This window comes from Suncus etruscus, chromosome 12 (assembly GCF_024139225.1).
Source record: "Suncus etruscus isolate mSunEtr1 chromosome 12, mSunEtr1.pri.cur, whole genome shotgun sequence".
Taxonomy (NCBI): Eukaryota; Metazoa; Chordata; class Mammalia; order Eulipotyphla; family Soricidae; genus Suncus; species Suncus etruscus.
Genome location: NC_064859.1, coordinates 33,660,633 through 33,682,193, shown reverse-complemented (window position 1 = coordinate 33,682,193; position 21,561 = coordinate 33,660,633). Strand labels below are relative to the sequence as shown.

The 21,561-nt window shown below is 38.4% G+C and overlaps 1 protein-coding gene across 1 annotated transcript in view; it reads right to left on the bottom strand.

Annotated features, from left to right (window-relative positions):
* The window catches only part of USP34 (ubiquitin specific peptidase 34), a 265,701-nt gene that overhangs the window by 23,118 nt on the left and 221,022 nt on the right, over nt 1-21,561 (bottom strand). Inside the window, exons 66-72 of the mRNA XM_049784720.1 lie at nt 20,945-21,049; nt 18,500-18,647; nt 11,673-12,307; nt 8,108-8,265; nt 6,627-6,705; nt 2,292-2,418; nt 1,310-1,417 (exon numbers count right to left, since the gene is read on the bottom strand). Of these exons, the coding sequence (XP_049640677.1) occupies nt 1,310-1,417; nt 2,292-2,418; nt 6,627-6,705; nt 8,108-8,265; nt 11,673-12,307; nt 18,500-18,647; nt 20,945-21,049 (1,360 nt within the window). The remainder of the gene's footprint in view (nt 1-1,309; nt 1,418-2,291; nt 2,419-6,626; nt 6,706-8,107; nt 8,266-11,672; nt 12,308-18,499; nt 18,648-20,944; nt 21,050-21,561) is intronic.

Genomic DNA, 21,561 nt, shown 5'->3' with positions numbered 1-21,561 from the left:
GCTAGAAAGTATAGGACAGTAATTGCAGAGAATATCAGGCCAGTATTTAATAGAAAAATACTCATGTCATTTTAAGAATCTATAAAAATTTATAGCTTCTAAATAGGATTATAAAATTACTTTGTGGGGGGCCAGAGTGGTGGCACAATCAGTAAGGCCTCTGCCTTGCCTGTGCTAGCCTAGAGCAAACAGAGGTTCGATCCCCCGGCGTTCCATATGGTCCCCCAAGCTAGGAGCTATTTCTGAGTGCATAGACAAGAATAATCCCTGAGCATCACTGGGTGTGGGCCCCAACCCCAAATTTTCTTTATGGGGCCAGAGTGATAGCACAGTAGTAAGGCTTTTGCCTTGTGCGGCTGACCCAGGATAGATCTCAGTTCGATCCCTGGCATCCCATATGGTCCCCAAGCCAGGAGTAATCCCTGAGTGTCACCGGGTGTGGCCCCAAAACAAACAAAAAATTACTTTATGATTTTGGGCCACATTTGGTGATGTTTATGGCCTACTCTTTTCTCTGTATACAGAGGTCAGACCAGATGAGGTGGTGCTTGAGAACAACAGGGGATGGCAGTGATATAACAGGGGTTGGATGCATGCAATGCAAGCATACAACCCACTGTACTATTGCTCAGGGGCGTACATGATTTTAATTGGCTTCAAAGATAGCGAAACATTTAATGTAAGTTTAAAGTGAGGGGGCATTCTTGAATAGGCATAAATGATAATTAAAAATATGCAAACAGGGGCCAGAGAGATAGAGGGGTAGGGCATTTGCCTTGCAAGCAGTCAATCTAGGACAGATGGTGGTTCGAATCCTGGCATCCCATATGGTCCCTTGTGCCTGCCTGGAGCGATTTCTGAGTGCAGAAACCCTGAGCACCACTGGGTGTGACCCCAAAACCAAAACCAAAACCAAAACCAAAAAAAAAAAAAAAAAAAAAGCAAATATAAAAAATCAGAATAACCAGAGTCTAACAAAAGCAACTAAGAACTCTGATAAAGAATTTCACTGAAATAATCACCCTCATCTTTTACATTATCAGTTCTACTGTGCAAACATTTACATGAGTTTATCTTGCTTATACAGGGTTATTAACAAAGAATCAGAAGATTTTAAAGCCACATGATGGCTAAAGTTATCTGAAGTCAGAGTCCAGATGCAATACACTTAATTATTACCTTGTTAAAAGCAACAAAATGTCAACTCCCCCCAAAACAATCATACTTGGGGTGGGGGTGGGGGAATCCACAAATATGTCCTACTAGGTTCTATACACAGTTGTATAGGTATACTTTCCAAGTCACTTACCTATGCAGGCATTTCTAAGTTCTGGAGGGCTATAAGAATTAAGAAGTGTTAACAGTTTATGGGCAAATTCAATTCGCTCCTGCCACTGGATTAATGCTTGTTTCACATCTGCAAATAAAAAAAGATATATATATATATAAGATATATATGCCACTTAAGATCAAACTTTCTCACACTTGCAGAATACCAACACTTTTATTACATACACGCTTTTATGAAAGGCTGTGATTATTTTTGTGAGACAGTTGCTACTATTATTCATATATATATATATATATATATATATATATATATATATATATATATATATATATATATATATATATATATATATATACGTACACATACATACATATATCCGGGTGACAAAATGTGAAATTTATTTAAAAAAATTATATAAAAATTCACAGGTTTCAACATCTTAACGGACACAAGAGAAAGATGTGTTATGAGTTATTTCTCTTAAAACTAAAAATGATAAAAATCTATGCCATAGAAATTTCCAGCTAGGAGAACCTTTACAATATTTATGTTATCACTACACTTGGAAAAGTCTTAAAATTGGGGCCGGAGAGATAGCATGGAGGTAAGGCGTTTGCCTTTCATGCAGGAGGTCATCTGTTCGAATCCTGGCGTCCCATATGGTCCCCCGTGCCTGCCAGGAGCAATTTCTGAGCCTGGAGCCAGGAATAACCCCTGAGCACTGCCGGGTGTGACCCAAAAACCACAAAAAAAAAAAAAAAAAAAAAGTCTTAAAATTTCCTATACTGTAACAACTGTTGCTTCCTTATCTATTTTTCAGGCACGTATAAAGAGTACTCTTTATGTCACGAGGATGTCACAGTTTCATGAATGATGTGATAAATTTCGGAATGTGCCTCTTCTTCTGTAACCAAGCTAGTCGATAAGTTCTTTGAAGCATGTGACTTAAGTCTAATCTTGCTGATTAGGAGTTGAACAAAAATAAGCAGAATGATCAAACCTTTTCTCTGAAGATATGGGCGTGTAGACTTCAAAACCAAAAGGAATATTGACAGAAGTTCTACCAAGTCTCCAGTCACATGGCAAGCTGTGGCTTCATGATACATCATATGCAGTGTGTTAAAAGACTGTAAATGATTTATGGGGACAAAAAGAAAAAAATTAATTTTGTTTTTACTTTACTAAGTCATAAAATGATAGTGCTCATCTTCTGCAACAGATGTTTGTTTGCATACAAAGCAATGACAGGAATGATTTCTGAATACAGGGCCAGGAGTAATTCAAGTGCCGATGGGTATGGGCCCAAAACAAAAGAAATAAACAAAAGATGCTGGGATGAAACTCAAATGCTAATGACATATGTTTCAGTCTTCTAAGTTATTTTCCCCGGCCCCCAAACTATTTTTATTTCTATTAATTTGGGGGAGGTTTGGGCCATACCTGGTGGTGCTCAGGGATCACATGCAGTGCCAGAGCTCAAAACAATCACAGCTGGCTATATGTAAGTCAAGTCCTATATCACTGAACTGTCTTTCTGACTACCCAGCCCCCCGTATTTCAATTTAATTAATTAATTTACTATTTGGCCACACCCAGCGGTACCCAAGGGTTACTCCTGGTTCTGTGCTCAAAAATCGCTCCTGGCTTGGGGGACCATATGAGATGCAGGGGATCAAACCCGCATCCGTCCTGGGTCAGCCATGTGCAAGGCAAACACCCTATCACTGTGCTACCACTCTGGCCCTCCCCAGTATTTTTATTTATTTTTATTATTATTTATTTGATTTGGTTTTGGGGCCACACCCAGCAGCACTCAGATTACTCCTGGCTCTGCACTCAGAAATCAATCCTGGCAGGCTTGGGGGACCATATGGGGTGCTGGGAATCAAACCTGGGTCCGTCCCAGGTTGGCCACATGCAAGGCAAGTGCCCTACTGCTGTGCTATCACTTCGCCCCTTCCTCCCCATATTTTTAAATTCATAAACAGTTCTAATCTGTACAGTTATGATATTGTATATGTACATTTTTGTCCTGGGAAACACTTTAAAAAATTTTTTTAGGGGCTTGGGAAATAGCTTAAATGTTCAAGTGTTTCCTTTGCAAGTGGCTGAACCCTGCTTGATCTCCAACACTGCACATGATTCCATAGGTACCAATAGGAGTGATCCCTAAATACCACTAGGTATGGCCAAAAAATGTACCAAAATCACACATTAAAAAAAAAGGTTTCTGGAGCTGGGTAAGGAAGGCACTTGCCTTACAAATGGATGATCTGGGTTCAATTCCCAGCACTCCATATGGTTTCCTGAACCTGACAGGAGTAATTCCTGAGCTCAGAGCAAGAAGCAAATCCTGTGCATCACCAGGTATAGCCAAAAACCTCCCAAACCATACCACACCAAACCAAAAAAAAAAGCCACTTGATACTTTCTGCTCTAAGTATATAGTCCATATAGTCATAAAGTAGTTTAGAAGTCTACAAAGGAAGACTGGGAGGAATAGACAAATGTATTAACTTTCCAGAGTCCCTAAAGTTAAGAGTCAAATAAATGAGTAAAACAAACATACTCAAAACACACTTATCCAAAAGTATGTATGTAAGCCTAAAAAAGGTGAAATAAAAACAAACATACTCAAAACAAGCCTGAAAGAGAAAAAGGAGATATTTATTTACCTGTTTATTTTTTATTGTTGGACCACATCCAGCAGCACTCAGGAATTACTCTTACTGGGCTCGGGACCATAAGGGATGCTGGGGATCAAACTCAGGTCAACCACTTGCAAATACCCTACCTACTATACTATCACTCTGGCCCCAAAGAACATAATTCTTATAATAATAATAATAATAATAATAATCACACTTAATATTCTAGTATCCTCAATTCCCCCATGGTAATGAGAACTGAACTCAGGTACTTATTTATACATGGACAGTAGGTATTCTACTGCAAGTGTACACCTGACTCCAGTTTGCTAAATCTTTTAATTCCTTAAATTAAATATTGCTAAGTTGCATTCCATTTTTTCCACTTGGTGTTCTATGTACAAGATGTGAAGCTGCTCAGGTTCATGGTGCTGGTTGTCAACTGGCAACACTGAGCATGAGGCAGGGTTCAGACATGCAGTGTCAGGGATTGACTTCAGGTTTGGAAATGTATGCTTTGGTCATTCAGACCTCTGAGCTATCTCCCTGGCCAAAGTGTTCCCTCCCCCATTTATTCTTATAGAGAGTCCTTATAAACTAGTATTCTTTCCAATTCAAAGCTCAGATTTTGTTGTCTACCATCAATTTATGGCAGTACATAATCTGAACAATGTACTTGAATGGCACTAAATTTACAACCCGTCTGTTCACTGTTTTACTAGAGTTGAATACAATGCCTGGTACAAAGTACACATTTAAACATCTTTTGAATGAATGCATACATGCATGAGTGAATGAAATTCTAACTACTCTTCTTGTGTGTGTGTGTGTGTGTGTGTGTGTGTGTATATGTGTGTGTGTGTGTGTGTGTGTATTTTAGTTTTGGTGTGTGTGTGTATTTGGCTTTGGGTCACACCCGGCAGTGCTCAGGGGTTACAACTGTGTGTGTGTATGTGTGTATTTGGTTTTGTGTGTGTGTGTGTGTGTGTGTGTGTATTTGGTTTTGGGTCACACCCGGCAGTGCTCAGGGGTTACAACTGTGTGTGTGTATGTGTGTATTTGGTTTTGTGTCACACCCAGCAGTGCTCAGGGGTTACTGCTGGCTCTGTGCTCAGAAATTTTTCCTGGTAGGCTTGGGGAACCATATGAGATGCTGGGAATCAAACCCAGGTCTGTCCCGGGTCAAGTGCATGCAAGGCAAATGCCCTGCCGCTGTGCTATCACTCCATTTCACTAGTAATCTATGCTTCTTTATTTCTATGGAATGCTGGGGATTAAACTTGGGTGATCCCCCTATGCTTCTTGCTATACTATCTCTTCAGCCTCACTACATCTTTATAGGTTTAAAACCATTCTACAATTATGAATGTTTAGAAATCATGTGAATGAGTGGCTGATTTTAATAATCTATAATAGTCTCAATAATTCAGTTCTGCTGTCAACACTCAGTTTAAGAAATTATGTATGGGGCCCGGAGAGATAGCACAGCGGTGTTTGCCTTGCAAGCAGCCGATCCAGGACCAAAGGTGGTTGGTTCGAATCCTGGTGTCCCATATGGTCCCCCGTGCCTGCCTGCCAGGAGCTATTTCTGAGCAGACAGCCAGGAGTAACAACTGAGCAACGCTGGGTGTGGCCCAAAAACCAAAAAAAAAAAAAAAAAAGAAATTATGTATGACTGAGTAATCACAAATTTTACCCATAGCTATCTTACAGATGAACTAGTATATTTCAGATTGTTGCTCTAAGTTAAATCATTATGGAATTACTATAAAAAATAAAATTGTCCAGGCCGGAGTGATAGCACAGCTGTAAGGCATTTGCCTTGCACACGGCCAACACAGTACGGATCCTGGTTCGAATTCCAGAATTTCATGTGGTTCCCCCAGCCTGCCAGGAGTGACTTCTAAATGCAGAGCAAGGAGTAATCCCTGAGCGCTGCCAGGTGTGACCCAAATACCAAAAATAAAAAGTCACTAATGAGTAACCTAATTATTCTTGAAGTATACATGAATATGTAATGATTTATATAATTAAAATGTTTTAAGGGCCAAAGTGATAGTAAGGTAGGTAGAGTGTTTGCCTTACAGAGACTCTGGGCTCAATTCCTGGTAGTCCCTATAGTTCCCTAAGCAATGCAGGAGTAGTTTCTGAGCATAGAGCCAGGAGTAATGCCATTATTCTAATAGCCAGAGTTACCCTCTCAATTTTGAGCCATTCTTTTTGTTCCTCTCCCTGACCCCTACCTACCAGGGACTGTGAGGCTACAAAACATTCTTAGTGTCCATGGGCCTGGGCACTAAATGTAGAAATAGGTGCTTTCTCTGATGTGGTCAGATAAGTAATAAATCTAATGCAAAAAGAATCAAAATGAATGCCAGTGTATTAAAAGATTTCCTTTAAAGAGTGCTAATACTTTAATTAAATCAATTAAATTCATTTAGCCAGTAAATTTAAAAAATGTATCAGTAAAGTGATCTAATATAATTCTAGATATCCATCAAAGAGTTTTGGAGAGAACACTAAAAGGAGATAAATTGGGACTGGGGAGATAATAGGGGTTGGGGTAGGCCCAGGTTTGATTTTATACTCATAGTTACTGAGCAGCAGGCTCCATATACTGGCAGATGTAGTCCTCAAGAATAAAAAAAAAAAGAGATCAATTTATAGTAAGATGATAAAATATTTACCTCAGTCATCAGGATCAAGCCTCGATTAAATACAACAAGAAGCCTGTCTTCATCAGATTCTAACAGTATTCTGAAGGCACTAGAAGAATAATATATACAATCCAGTTTGAGAATGCCAAATAAGAAAATATTTAAGTGATAAATGAGCAAGTAAATTGTTCTTTTGGCTTATTTTCCTATGTGCAAGAAATCTACTAGTATCTCAATAAAAGGAGATATTTAGAAACTAATGAAACACTAACATAGCAAAGCACTCAACAGGAAGTAAGAACACGATCGTAAAAAATGTGAACCTCCAAAATAACTTATGTAGTAATTATCAAAAGTAATTACAGGGGCTGGGCAGAGCAGAACACTAACTCATATGACTCTCTTAGTTTGATCTAATATAGAAATGGTCCCTCAGCACTGCCCTTTCTGAATGCCAGTCACTTTCACACTATTGGTATAGACACTAGGCCCTTCCAGTTCATTGAGTGCAATCTCCACTCCAAATTACAAGAGCAGAAGAGATGACTCAAAGAGTAAATTATTTGAATAGCCCTTGGTTTGTGTGCTGGCTCCACATTATGTGACCATTCAAGCACTGCAGGGAAGTTTCCTCCACACACAAAATTACAAGTCACTATATTGTATTTAACAAGCATATTCCAAAATAACAAAAACTGTTATTTCATACAATTAAAAATTCTAGTTTAGGGGGCCGGAGAGATAGCATGGAGGTAAGGTGTTTGCCTTTCATGCAGAAGGTCATCGGTTCGAATCCCGGCGTCCCATATGGTCCCCTGTGCCTGCCAGGAGCAATTTCTGAGCATGGAGCCAGGAGTAACCCCTGAGCACTGCCGGGTGTGACCCAAAAACCACAAAAAAAAAAAAAAAAAAAAAAAAAAAAAATTCTAGTTTAGTGGGCAAGGCCTTGCAAAAGACTGAATTGGGTTCAATCTCTAGCACTTCATATGGTTCTTTGAATTTGCCAGGATTTAATTCCTGAGTGCATAGACAGGAGTAACAGCTGAGAACATGAGAACAGCCTGGTATGGCTCAAAAAGAAACACTTATTTTAAAGAGATTAAATTTTTTCCACAATAAAACTAAAAGAAGGGCAAGAGAGATAACAGGGTTGGGTAGAGTGTGTTGTCTGCCTTTCATATTGCCAACCCAAATTCAAAATCTGGCCATATAGCCCTCCAGAAGTAATCCTTAAGGGCAGTCAGGTGTAACTCCTGAGCACCAATAACAAGTGCAACACAAAACCAAATAAATTTTTGAGAAAAAGGAGTTTGAGAAAAAGTAGCTTATTTATGTAACTTTTAAAATAAATTCTCAACAGTTACTAAATGCATTATGTCCCTACAACAACCTTCAAGATTTTGTAAAATTTCATTTATATATTATTAAATTAGTCCTTTATATAAAAATACGGTCTTTATTCCCTCATCATAAACAAAAACAAAAAGGCATAGGAGATTTTTTTTTTTAACCTTATTAAAGTAGTCCAGCAGGAGCGGCCATCTAAGCAGCGTAAGTAACAACTGATAGTTGTTTTCTTAAACTGTTTAATATCTTCTAATTCTTCTTCTCTCATATCTGGTCTCTGAGCTATAAATAGCTGCATCAAGTTAAACAGTTCTTCCACAGCCTGTAAATAGCAAATAATAAAGTGATCTTTTAATACATTTAAAAACATATAATTTCTCAATGTTATGTTTATCAGCCAGTTATAATTATAAAATTATACAAGTTAGACTATATAATATTAAAAATTGTTCACTAGAAGAAACAAGATAAAAAAATTAAAAGTTCATTTTAAGTCCTAATATCATTCAAAACATTTTGTTGTTGTTGTTTTTTTTTTTTTTTTTTGGTTTTTGGGCCACACCCGTTTGACGCTCAGGGGTTACTCCTGGCTATGTGCTCAGAAATCGCTCCTGGCTTAGGGGGACCATATGGGACGCCGGGGGATCGAACCGCGGTCCTTCCTTGGCTAGCGCTTGCAAGGCAGACACCTTACCTCCAGCGCCACCTACCCGGCCCCATTTTGTTGTTTTTTTGAGCCACACCTGGTGACGCTAGGGATTGTATGCTAGGTTAGCGCTTGCAAGGCAAACGCCCTACCTAGCGGCACTGCTCCAGTCCCATCAAAACATTTGTTTTTTAACCACAGGCCATATAGTCCTCAAGGTCTTTTTGTTTTGGGGCCACACCTGATGTTGCTCAAAGGTTAATCCTGGTAGGCTTAGGGGACCATATGGGATGCCAGGGATTGAACCCAGGTCCATCCCTGGTCCACCACAAGCAAGGCAAACATCCTACCACTGTGCTAAATGGCATAAACAAGGACTGGGGTGGGAGACAGGGTGATAAGGACTGTGGCATGAAACTAGGGGCCAAAGAGAACAAACCAGGGCAGAAGAGGGTTATGGTTGGTTGAAACTCAGTATCCCTTATGGTCCCTCAAGCCAGCCAGGAATGACTTCTGAGCTTCACTGGGTGTAGCCCCCAAACAAAACAAAACAAGAAATACAGTTTTATAGCAGTATTACTTTTGTAACTCTAAAATTATGTCCAGAGACATGCTATATCCAATCATCTGATCCTTTTAATAAAGGGGAAATCAGTTTGTCATCAAGATTTTATACCCTAAATAATGCCTAAATTAGTATATTTGGGGGTGTGGGGAGTTTGGGCCAGACTTGGTGGTGCTCAGGGCTACCACCTGACTCTGCTCAGGAATCACTGCTGGCTGGTTTGGGGGACTATATAGGGTGTTGGAGATTGAATCTGGGTCAGCCACATGTAAGGCAAATTCCCTACTGCTATATCATTACTGTGGCCCCATAAAAATATTCCTAAAAACCTCTGTACTAGTATTTGGAACGATCTTTCTATATATAGTTTATTATCAGGTAGATGAAATGTGGTAATAAATAGTAAAAGCTAGTGATTAGTAAATTAGTAAAATCTAGCAATTAGCAAGATCACTTGGTTGCAATTTTATAAACTCATTTTATTTGTGGGAATATTGTGAAATGGTTATAATTCTAACACCAATAAAACTAAAAGCTCTAATCTTCATTATTTTTTCCAACAAAAATAGATGTAAAACTCATTTTGTAAAAATTCCTACTAGACAATATGTTCTATAATTCAAGATATTACATTTCATTGATTTCAAGGGTTAAAAACATTGAAAGAGGGGTAGGAAGCAGGGTAGGACACTTGCTTTTCATGCAGCCAACCTGGGTTCAATCCCCAGTATCTCATATGGTCGGTCCCCTGAGCCCAGTAGAAGTGATCCCTAAGTGCAGAGGAATAAGCCCTGAACATTGCCAAACATGGGCCAAAACAAAAACAAACAAAACCACATAAAATATATATTCTAAATCGCCCAGAAACCACCAAATGATAACTTATGAATATCATTCAGTAGCCAAATTAAATATTTACATGATTGTAATAGGGATATCTTAGCGCAGCTCTTTCAAAACTAGGCAATGATCACTGTTGTCTTTTGTACTCTTAATTCCTTAGTTTTTTGTTTTGTGTTTTGTTTTTTGAGTCACACCTGGGGGCCATGTGGAGTGGTGGGATCAAACGTGGCTTGGCAGCATGCAAGGCAAAAATTCTCTGCCGAGCTATAGCCATGGACCCATATTCCTTAGTTTGAACCTTTCTGGTACTTAAGCATATTCTCTCTCCTTTACTATTTCTTTCTTTTGAGGAAAGTCTAAATAATTCAGTACACTATGTATAAAGACTAGGGTCTCTAACATGAAAAGGGAGTGTGTGTACAATTCAAAGGTAACATATCATTACAAGTTCCCACTACCTTGACTGCCACCATCTCACACTTAGCAAACAATTTGTGGTCTTGGGTTGACAATAATATGAAAGTGCTATGCTAGTTTCTTCCGATTACATTTCCTAAATTTTAATCCAGTTAGCGAGTCACTACATATACATATGAAGGCCGGAGTGATAGCAGAGTGGTAGGGTGTTTGCCCTGCAAACTGCTGACCCGGGAGGAACCCGGGTTTGATCCCCCGTATCCCATATGGTCCCTCAAGCCTGACAGGAGTAGTTTCTGAGCAAAGCTAGGATTAACCCGAGCACCACCGGGTGTGCACAAAAACAAAACAAAACAAAACAAAGCAAAAAAAAAAAAAAACGAAAACAAAAACATAAGAGGCAATAATAATAATAATAATAATACTAAAACAAGAGCCTTATAAAGAAGAAACTACAAATAAGCCATAAAGAGATCATATTTGCACATTACATGTGCTTGCATTCTGATAAAACTCTTAACCATTTCATTTACCTTTAGTGTAGAATGATAAAAAGAAGTTAGCAAATACTACAGCTAAGATAAAATACTGTCTAGATTACAGCTTATTAGTAAAATACACAGATCTTGATAATATATATTCAAATAAAGACTAGGGATGTGGCGCAAAAATAAAATAAAAACACATGCCTTGCATTCATAAGACCCGAGTTGGATATTTGGGGGCTGGAGCAATAGAACAGTGGGTAGGGAATTTATTTGCCTTGCACATGGTCTACCCGGGTTCAATCCCGGACATCCCATATGATTCCCCCAAGCCTGCCAGAAATAACTTCTGATCGCAGAGCCAGGAGTACCTCTAAACGCTGCTGGGTATGGCCCAAAAACAACAACTAAAAAATCTGAGTTTGATCCCTGGCACTGAGGGGGAAAAAAACCCAATTTAATAGTAAACAATTCCTAAATATATACAAAAAAAATGTTTTTTTTTTACAAATTAGCCATGCATAAAAGAATCTGCAAAAATACAAATAGTATCAGTAAACAAATTTCAGCATCAGCCCAAGAAAAATGATCATCTACTTATCAATTTAATAACAATTATTACATACAGGTACTCAAGAAAATATGCTAAATCTTTTAAAAAAATGGTTCAAGTTAGGCTATTCTCTATATTTGTCACCATTTTCTCCAAGGCAGTAACAGGTATTTCCAATCAATTTCAAAGTACATATGTAAGAAGTATCAATTTTACTCACTCCAGGGTATTGGCTGGCATGTGGAGTAAGATTCTTAAAGGCCCACTGGATGTTCTGGTGAGAAGCCAGTTGTCGTGTGAATGCAGGAGACTGCTCACAGCAGAGCCTCAGAATGCCGTAGTAGGCAGGCAGCATCCCACGGTTAAAAAGCACCACATCCTGATCATCATGGTCAGCAAGGATGTAATTGAAGGCAATGTTCTTGGTTACCACTGGGTTCTGAACAATAAGGCGGATATTCTCTGGACAGTCAGCACACACATTGTACCAAAACGAAAGCAAAGCCTGTTTATTGTGATTTGTAGCTATTGCTGGCTCAGAAAGTTTAGGCTGGAAAAGGTTCCACAAATCCATGAAATATGTGGAAAACATCAGCTTCTCAGTTTTGGAAATTAAACAATAAGTCATAAAGCTAAAATAGGGCACTAGCTTTGTAGTGCCATGAACAGCAGCATCAACATAAAGTTTGGCTCTTGAGAGCAAACCAAGGAGCACGTTGTAGACCTGATGTAGGACTACTGTTGTGTCAGGACTGAGTGGAAGGTCACGGGTTGGGATGTGCAAAGACCTTGTTGACCGGAACATCTGGCGGAATGAATTGCTTGGTATAAGGGACACCAGAAGATAAGCTGCAGCTATAAAATGTAAAACAAAACTGTCAGATCCTTATAAGATATAAAATAGACTGAAGAGCAGTCATTAAACACAAAGCCAGTCTTCCCTTTAAAAATTAAATGAATAAAAATGAAGGGACACGGACATGTCTTTTAATATCTTTCTACTCTGCCGGAAGGTCCCCTAAGAATGGTGGAAACAATGTCTTCTACTTTATGTATTTAAATGTTAACAACTCCATTATGAGAAAAATTTTAAACCTTTTTTGCTTAGCTTTCTCAGATGTACAATTCACCCATTTGGCCTATCTTTTGCTTTTTAAGAAGTAATGCCACTTAACAGTGAACATTTAAGAAATATTTAAGAATGCTTAATGAGGTTAAATCTTTTTTTTTTTGGTTTTTGGGCTACACCCAGCGATGCTCAGGGGTTACTCCTGGCTGTCTGCTCAGAAATAGCTCCTGGCAGGCACGGGGGACCATATGGGACACAGGGATTCAAACCAACCACCTTAGGTCCTGGATCGGCTGCTTGCAAGATAAACACTGCTGTGCTATCTCTCCGGGCCCCGAGGTTAAATAATTTAATGCTTATTTTATAATTACAGATAATAGTCAAAATGTATTTAGTTGCAGTTAGAATAAGAGCTTTGGCTCTTTGTAAAGTTCTTTATAATATATAGTAATATTTATGATAGAACATTTGAAGTCTTCCAGACTAACCTTGCATAAAAGAATCCCTCTCATTCAACATACTAAAATTTGTTTATTCTATAATTCTGAGAAGTTAGTGACTCAGCTGAGTTTACTTATAAAAGCAGTTAACTATAAGCAAGGCACTATGCAAGATACTTTATAAAAGGCCAAACAGATAGGAAGATGAAACCTAAACTGGCCTTTGGAAATGAAAATGCTAAAAAAAATTTAATAATTACTAACATTTATGAAATATTAACTAATATAACTTTATGTGTCATTATATAATTTTATTGCCCCCTTTTTAGCATATTTAAAATAGTAAGATTATTCCAAATTACATGGCTACGTGGCAGAGCTGGAATTTAAACCCACTAGTCAGACTTGAGCAAATAATCTTACCATAGAGCTTTCTCACAGCCTTTAATAAATATTAAAGAAATTAATGTTAAACACCGCTTACTTTAATTCTGTTAACTTTATGTATTTATTTTGTCTCTTGCTACTTTATCCATAATTTTTCTTTTTTGTTTTGGTTTTTGGGTCACACCCAATGGTGCTCAGGGGTTACTCCTGGCAGGCTGGGGGGACCGTAAGGGATGCCGATATTTGAACCACCGTCTGTCCTGGATTGGCTGAGTGTAAGGCAAATACCCTACCACTGTGCTATCTTTCTGGCCCCATAATTTGGTATTTTTATTGTACTGCCTAAAAGCCAACAAAGTTAAGGATTCTAAAACCGTAATCTATTTTGTAGATTTATTTTAAATAAAACAATACTTGAACAAAGTATTGCTACAAACAAATTTATTTAATTATGTATTGCCCCTGAGGTTTAGTTTGTTTTCAGTTAGGTTCAAATTGGCAGAGATGAGAAACCTCGAGCATAGCCAGGTGTGGCACCAAACCTTTCTAACCCAACCACCATTCTAACCTAAAGCAACTGAGAAAACTAATCTGTAGTTTAAAAAATTGTTTAATTTACATACTTATACATAATTTTATTATAAAAATATTTTAAACAGAAAAATAAGCTGACAAAACTAAGACCCAGGCGCCTACCATTTAAATTTGCTAATGCACTATAATGTGCATGCTTTATCTCATACTTAGCTATTTATTTCTATAAGTGTTCTTTGCAGTTAAGTGGAAAATTAATCATTCTATGAAGAAAAACACTTATCTTTGAAGATAATTAAGACCATCATGGATGGTCAGATCATTTTACTAAAATAATCATCTTATTATAATTTAAGAGTACCTATTATTTTTATTTATTTATTTTTACAGTGCCTCTTATAATTATCGGTATTCTCCATGATCCAAAGGTAACAAATTTCTATTTGGTATAAATTGGTGGGTTATTTTAGGGCCCAGGAATATTCAAGTTTTCCTAATTTGGGCTGTACAAATACTTCAGTGGCCTGAACGTATGCTTTGTATGTAGTAAGCCAAATCTGATCCCTAGTAAAACATGATCCCCTGAGCACCAAAAGAAGCAACCCAAGGCAGAGCCAAGAGCAACCCAAGAACACTATAGCCAAAACCAAAACAAAATATCAAGGGCTAGAGTGATGGTACAGTGGATAGAACACTTGCATTCCTATGATTCACACAGCCCACCAAGAGTGCCCCTGACCAAAGTAAGGATTAAGTCCTGAGCACCTACGGGTGTGGCCTAACATCAATAAAACTAACCAAAACTGGACTGGAGCATAGCAGAGGTAGGGCATTTGCAGCTGACCCATGACAGACCAGGGTTTGATTCCTGACATCCCATGTGGTCCCCTTAAGCCAGGAGCGATTTCTGAATGCATAGCTAGGAGTAACCCGAGTCACCAGGTGTGGCCCAAAAACCAAAACCAAAACCAAAAAAAAAAAAAACCCTAAGCAAAACTAAAACATCAGTAATTTAATGCATCCCTCCATTTTTCTTATGTCTAGACTAAACATCACTCATTTAAAAAAATTATTTTTCATGTTTTAAAACTATTTCTCTGTAACTTTCCTTTAACACTAATTCATACTTAGTTGTTATCATCCTATTTAAATATTCAGATTCCATGCCTAAGTTACATTTTAGCAACAGCCCTTTTCATATTATTATAGTCACTACTACAATAATTTAAAATGATACATTTTATTTTCTAACATTCAGTTAAAAATTTTCACAATTATAAATGTCTGATATCTATACATTAGATGACTTCAGAATCACCCCCAAACAGTAATACTGTTTAAAATGTCAGAATATTAAGAATCTTATTTATTGCTAAGTAAATACCTTTCACAAAAGTGCTCCTAATAAAATACTCTTCGACATTGTTCTGAATTATTAGGCCCAATTGAAAAAATGCTATTTTTTATGTGTTTATGGTGGGTGATTAAGAATTCATGGTAAAGAGTTAGGACATAAAAGCTAAACAGCATTATGCATCAGTGCTTCAAATATCCCATTACTGTAGGGTTAACTTAATTGGCAGAAAGAACAAGCAGAGTGGGCCCGGAGAGATAGCACAGCAGCGTTTGCCTTGCAAGCAGCCGATCCAGGACCAAAGGTGGTTGGTTCGAATCCCGGTGTCCCATATGGTCCCCCGTGCCTGCCAGGAGCTATTTCTGAGCAGACAGCCAGGAGTAACCTCTGAGCACTGCCGGGTGTGGCCCAAAAACAAAAACAAAACAAACAAAAAAAGAACAAGCAGAGTATCAATATCAATCTATGTATACCCATCTTAAAAAGCTAATTTCCTCAAATAAACCTTTTACTTCAGAAAAAGTAGAACATGCCATTCCCATAAAACTAACTTATTTTATTATGGTGTATTTATTATGAGTGAGGAACAAATATTATTGGTACCTTACTATTAAGTATTACATTTAATACTGATTTCAATATTTTTGCCCTAATAGAATTCTTTTTTCAGTTCCAGGTTCCCACCTGAGATACAATTGCATATATTATATATATTTTTTATCTTTTTTTGTTTTGTTTTGTTTTTTTGGTTTTTGGGCCACACCCGGTGACGCTCAGGGGTTACTCCTGGCTATGTGCTCAGAAGTTGCTCCTGGCTTGGGGGACCATATGGGACACCGGGGGATCGAACCGCGGTCCGTCCTAGGCTAGCGCAGGCAAGGCAGGCACCTTACCTTTAGCGCCACTGCCCGGCCCCTATTTTTTATTTTTGGGGCCACACCAATGGTGCTCAGCGTTTTATTGCTCAGGGGACAATATGCAATGCCAGCGATTGAATTCTGGTGGGCTGAACACAAGGGCTGAACACTTTACCGTACTATGATTCCCTAGGACATATTATTTTTAAGAGGTAAGGTCCCATTATGAACTCTTATAAACTCTATGTTCTATAAGTTCTAAATTTTCCCTCATTTACATTTTTTAATAAACTTGACTGAGGAGTACTAAGCCAGATATTTTATAGAATGTTCCTCAAATTGTTTTTTTTATCTGTTTAACATAGTTTAAATCACTTTATGGGTTTTGGCAAGGATGAAACAGGTGAAGTACATTTTGATTCACATAACATAAAAAGCATGTTATCAATTTTATCAGTAATGATGATATTAACCATCCTTTCTAGTATTTCCCCAAAGTGAGTGATATCAACTCCTAGGGCACAAGAACAATCCTAGGAGGTGGCAAAAGTATTTGGTTCAACTGAAAGATTCTTGTCCTTAGTGGAGGTCTGAGTAATTTTGTTGCTAAAAGGGGGCAGTAGATCAAAAAGGTTTGGGAACCTCTGACTTATATCCTGAAAGAAAATCACCAAGCTGACATTCAAGAGGTAGAGAATTAATAAGCTCTATTATTCACGAGCAAAGGATGTACATAATAATTTAAAATTTTCATATATGGAATTTCTATTTACTTAATTACTTATTTCAGTAAGTCAGTATTGGCTATTTACTCTATAGTCTGAGTTACAATATTAATTTTTATTCAAATTGTTCTAACTTTGTTTCAGAAGCTCTTTTCAGGTTAGTACTGTACCATTTTACATGACACCATCACTTTTGATTCCTGAATACTTAATTTCGTGGTACTACAAATGCTCCAGATTCAAGCTGCATATTTCTAATTAAAAGTACTATTTATAAAGAAGTCTGGGTATTTGATCCACTTTACGTTTACACTAAAGGAGTTATTGCAGGCACTCTCAGCAGTCATGAAATAGGATTTTAATAAAGAAAAGTGAATTATTTTTTGATACTATCATAGGAGCACATACACACTATAAAAGTAATTTCTCTTTGGTGAAATCTCTTTTTTATGGTATTTGTTGAGATATTTTCTTTTCTTTTCTTTCTTTCTTTTTTTTTTTTTTTTGGTTTTTGGGCCACACCCGGCAGTGCTCAGGGGTACTCCTGGCTGTCTGCTCAGAAATAGCTCCTGGCAGGCACGGGGGACCATATGGGACACAGGGATTCGAACCAACCAGCTTAGGTCCTGGATCGGCTGCTTGCAAGGCAAACACCGCTGTGCTATCTCTCCGGGCCCGAGATATTTTCAAGATCATTCCCTTTTGATCTGTGTGTAAGTAAAATGTTTGATTACCATTATTTCAGTTAATATTTTCTCAACTTAAATTTTTGTAGTGATCCACGACTAAGTCTTAAATATTTTTAAGAGTACAGTTTTTTGATCCTTTTCTCTTCATTAGCGCTGATCATGTTTTGTTATGCTATTCTAAATAAGAATGGCAGTGGTGGGGCCAAAGAGATGGCATGGCGGTAGGGATTTTGCTTTGCATGTGGCAGACCTGGGAGGGACCCGGTTCAATTCCTGGCACCCCATATGGTCCCACTAGCCTGCCAGGGGCAATTTCTGAGTGCAAGGCTAGGGGTAACCCCTGAACATCACCGAGTGTGGCCCCAAAACCAATCAATCAATCAAGTTTAAAATTAAAAAAAAAAAAAAAAGAATGGCAGTAGTAGTGATAGAACTCAAGATAGTAGTTTCATGGGGCCAGAGCAACAGCACATAGGATAGGGAGTTCGCCTTCAAGCAGCCTAACCTGGGTTTAATACCCAGCATTTCATATGATACCTCAATTCTGCCAAATGTTAATTCCTGAACATAGAGCCAGGAGTAATCCCAAAGTGCTGGTGAGTGTAACCCCAAAACAAAACAAAACAAAATGAAAGTATTTTCTTGTCCCCCCCAAAAAATTTTAATTAGTTGAAGAGATAGTAGGGGTTAGCTTAGGGTGCTTGTCTTGTACAAAACCAACTTTGGTTCAACCCCTAGTACCACATAAGATGCAGCACTGCAAGAGAGCCTTGAGCAATACATGGTATGGCCCAAAATGAAACAAACAAAATACCCAAATGAAACATACAGGATATTTGTAAACACTGTCATTGGATTCCAAATCCTATTATTACTTCAGCTTTTACAAATAATACCTCCTAATATCTTAGTATTGTACAAAATAACCTTAAAAACAAATCAAATTTGGACCAATAACAAATGATTTTTTATATGCTGGATATTTGACTTACAAGTCCTGACTCTAGGATAATTGTGAGCCAAAAGAAACCGTTCAACCCAGTTTTCCATATTCTGTAGGACCCAGCTATGTGCCAGCTTATTTCGAGGTGTTTGCACTGCCAACCAATCCAGACATTGAGATGGATTATATTCAATTACCTACAGTAAAAAAAAACAACAACAAAGATTATAAGGTCAATTGAAAAGCAGTTAAATTTTTAAATGACACTGATACATATATCAGTAAATACAAAAAAAGATGATAGCTTTGGTAATTAGTTAACTAGAACCTCTGAGAAGTCTCATGCATTTTACTTTTTACCAATTTTTAAAGCTAATAACACACTTCAAGAGGAAATGCACAATGAAATGTTAGGAAATTGAAGCCAAACCTTAAGTTTATGTAGTGCTTTTGGAGGAGGGACATTGCAAAAGGTTCATGAGTCTCCAGGGTCTCTCCCAGGATTTCTTTTGTTTTTATTAATTTTTTTGGGGGGGTCACACCTGCAGCACTCAGAGGTTACTCCCTGGGATTCTTCTCTCTTGTTAAATGAGCCAAACTCATTCAAAATATTTATTGTGGGGCCGGAGTGGTAGCACAGCAGTAGGGTATTTGCTTTGCAGGAGGCTGACCCAGTACGGATGCAGTTTGATCCCCAGCATCCCATATGGTCCCCTGACCAGGAGCGATTTCTTTTTTTTTTTTTTTTTTGGTTTTCTTTTTGGGCCACACCTGGCAGTGCTCAGGGGTTACTCTTGGCTGTCTGCTCAGAAATAGCTCCTGGCAGGCACGGAGGACCATATGGGACACCGGGATTCGAACCAACCAGCTTAGGTCCTGGATCGGCTGCTTGCAAGGCATACACTGCTGTGCTATCTCTCCGGGCCCCAGGAGCGATTTCTGAGTGAAGAGCCAGGAGTAACCCGAGAGCCACCAGGTGTGGCCCAAGAAACGAAACACGAAAAATATACTTACCGTATTTGCCAGCGTATAAGACGACCCCCTAATTTTGCAGTTAAAACATAGGTTTAGGCCTATATTCGCTGTATCAGATAGAACGTTCCTATGCTGCATGTGCTACATGTGTTCCTGTGCTCATGTACCACAGTGAGCCAATCACAACAAGCAAAGGTTCAAAGGTTCTACTGTAATAGACTTCCTCTCTGACTCTGGCCAATCTGAGCAGACTTTTTTCTTTTTTGGTTTTCCGGGCCACACCCGTTTGATGCTCAGGGGTTACTCCTGGCTAAGCGCTCAGAAATTGCCCCTGGCTTGGGGGGACCATATGGGATGCCGGGGGATCAAACCGCAGTCCTTCCTTGGCTGGTGCTTGCTAGGCAGACACCTTACCTCTAGCGCCACTTTGCTGGCACCTTAGCAGGCTTTTGACAGTGTAGATTCGGGTCCAGAACATTGTCTAATTTGCATGCATCAAAAGCCTGCTTGGATTGGCTGAGTTAGAGAGGCGGTCTGAGCAGCCTTGCAGTGATTGGTGCAGGATCGAGTTGGAAAATTCGTTTTGTGGCAATATTCAGACAATTTTCATTTAGCGGCATACTGAAACATTTTTCGGGATATACTTGACGTATAAGACGAACCCCGATTTTCGGTTGACTTTTTGTTTCAAAAGTCGTCTTATATGCCGGAAAATACGGTATTGTGGGGCCAGAATGACAGCACAGCGATAACACTGCACATTTGACCAACACAGGACGGATCCCGGTTCGAATTCCGAAGAGCCAGGAATAACTCCTGAGCACTACTAGATGTGACCCAAAAACAAAAAAAACCCCACTGCTGGCTTGGGGAACCATATGGGACCCGCCGGGGAACTGAACGGCCCATCCTGGGTCAGCCTCATGCAAGGCAAACGCCCTACTGCGCCATCATTCTGACCCTATACTTACTGTCCTAAATATCAAATGAGTGGTTACAAACCAGACCATGTGATCTATAAGGCCTTTAAATTATATTTACTCTCTGACCATACTTTTCTTTTTTTGCTGACCCCTGTTTTAGTGTGAGTTTTTCCAATACTAAAGAAAAATTGTGACATCAGGAATCTCTATAAGATAAATAATTGGTGCTTCTTTACTATGCCTGGTAACTCCTAAAAACCACCTAATTTGAATTTCTAGGGCTTTTATTGTTTTATGTAATTTGTTGTTAGCTTCAAATGATGATGCTGGGGTATGGCTGAAAAAAGAATGCAGTGTAAAATATTAACCCAGTGCTGTTCAGGGTATACATGTGCTCTATACCACTTCAGTCACATTCTGATATTACACAAACTTCTATGAAAGTTGGGAAATGAAAGTCTTTAAGCATCTGGGAGACTGATTAGTGAAGAAACTTTTCTCCCTCAAGTATCTCTTCTCCTTCTACCTACCTTTTCCTCACTAAAACCATTGAGAAATACTTAAGAAATTGGACTTAGACCTAATGCAAGACATACCTCCCATATTCTCTGCAGAATGTAAGATGCAAAGGGAGGCATTCCTGGTGGTCCACCAGCAAATTCCATCAGCATAGTCAACAATTTAAAGAAAGGATTGGCAGCCTGCAAGACATATATATCCCAGTGTATTTAGAACTAGAATCATCTCATATGGTGCAAAAGAAATATATAATCATTCTGTATATCACATTTAGAGAAACTACAAGATGAAAAATATCCTGCAGCAATGTTTAATCTTTGAAGTAAAATTTGTATGTTTTTGACATGTTACCAAATAGCTCTAACATTTCTATTATAAAATTTTTTGTATTAATACTTTATTTTCCACTATTTCTTGTTTGTTTTACTGTTTAAGAGCCTTATGGGGCTGTGCTCTTAACGATCACTCTTGGCAGGGCTTGGGAGACCATATGGGGTGTAAGGGATCAAACCCAGGCTGGTTGCAAGCAATGCAAACACCTTGACTTTTTCTTTACCATCTCTGGCCCTTCACCTATTTATTTTTTTAGTATTTTTTTAAATTGAATCACCAGGGTACACAGATTCAAAGCTGTTCAGGACTTGAGTACCAGACATACATTGTTCAACATCCATTCCTTCACAAAAGCACATTC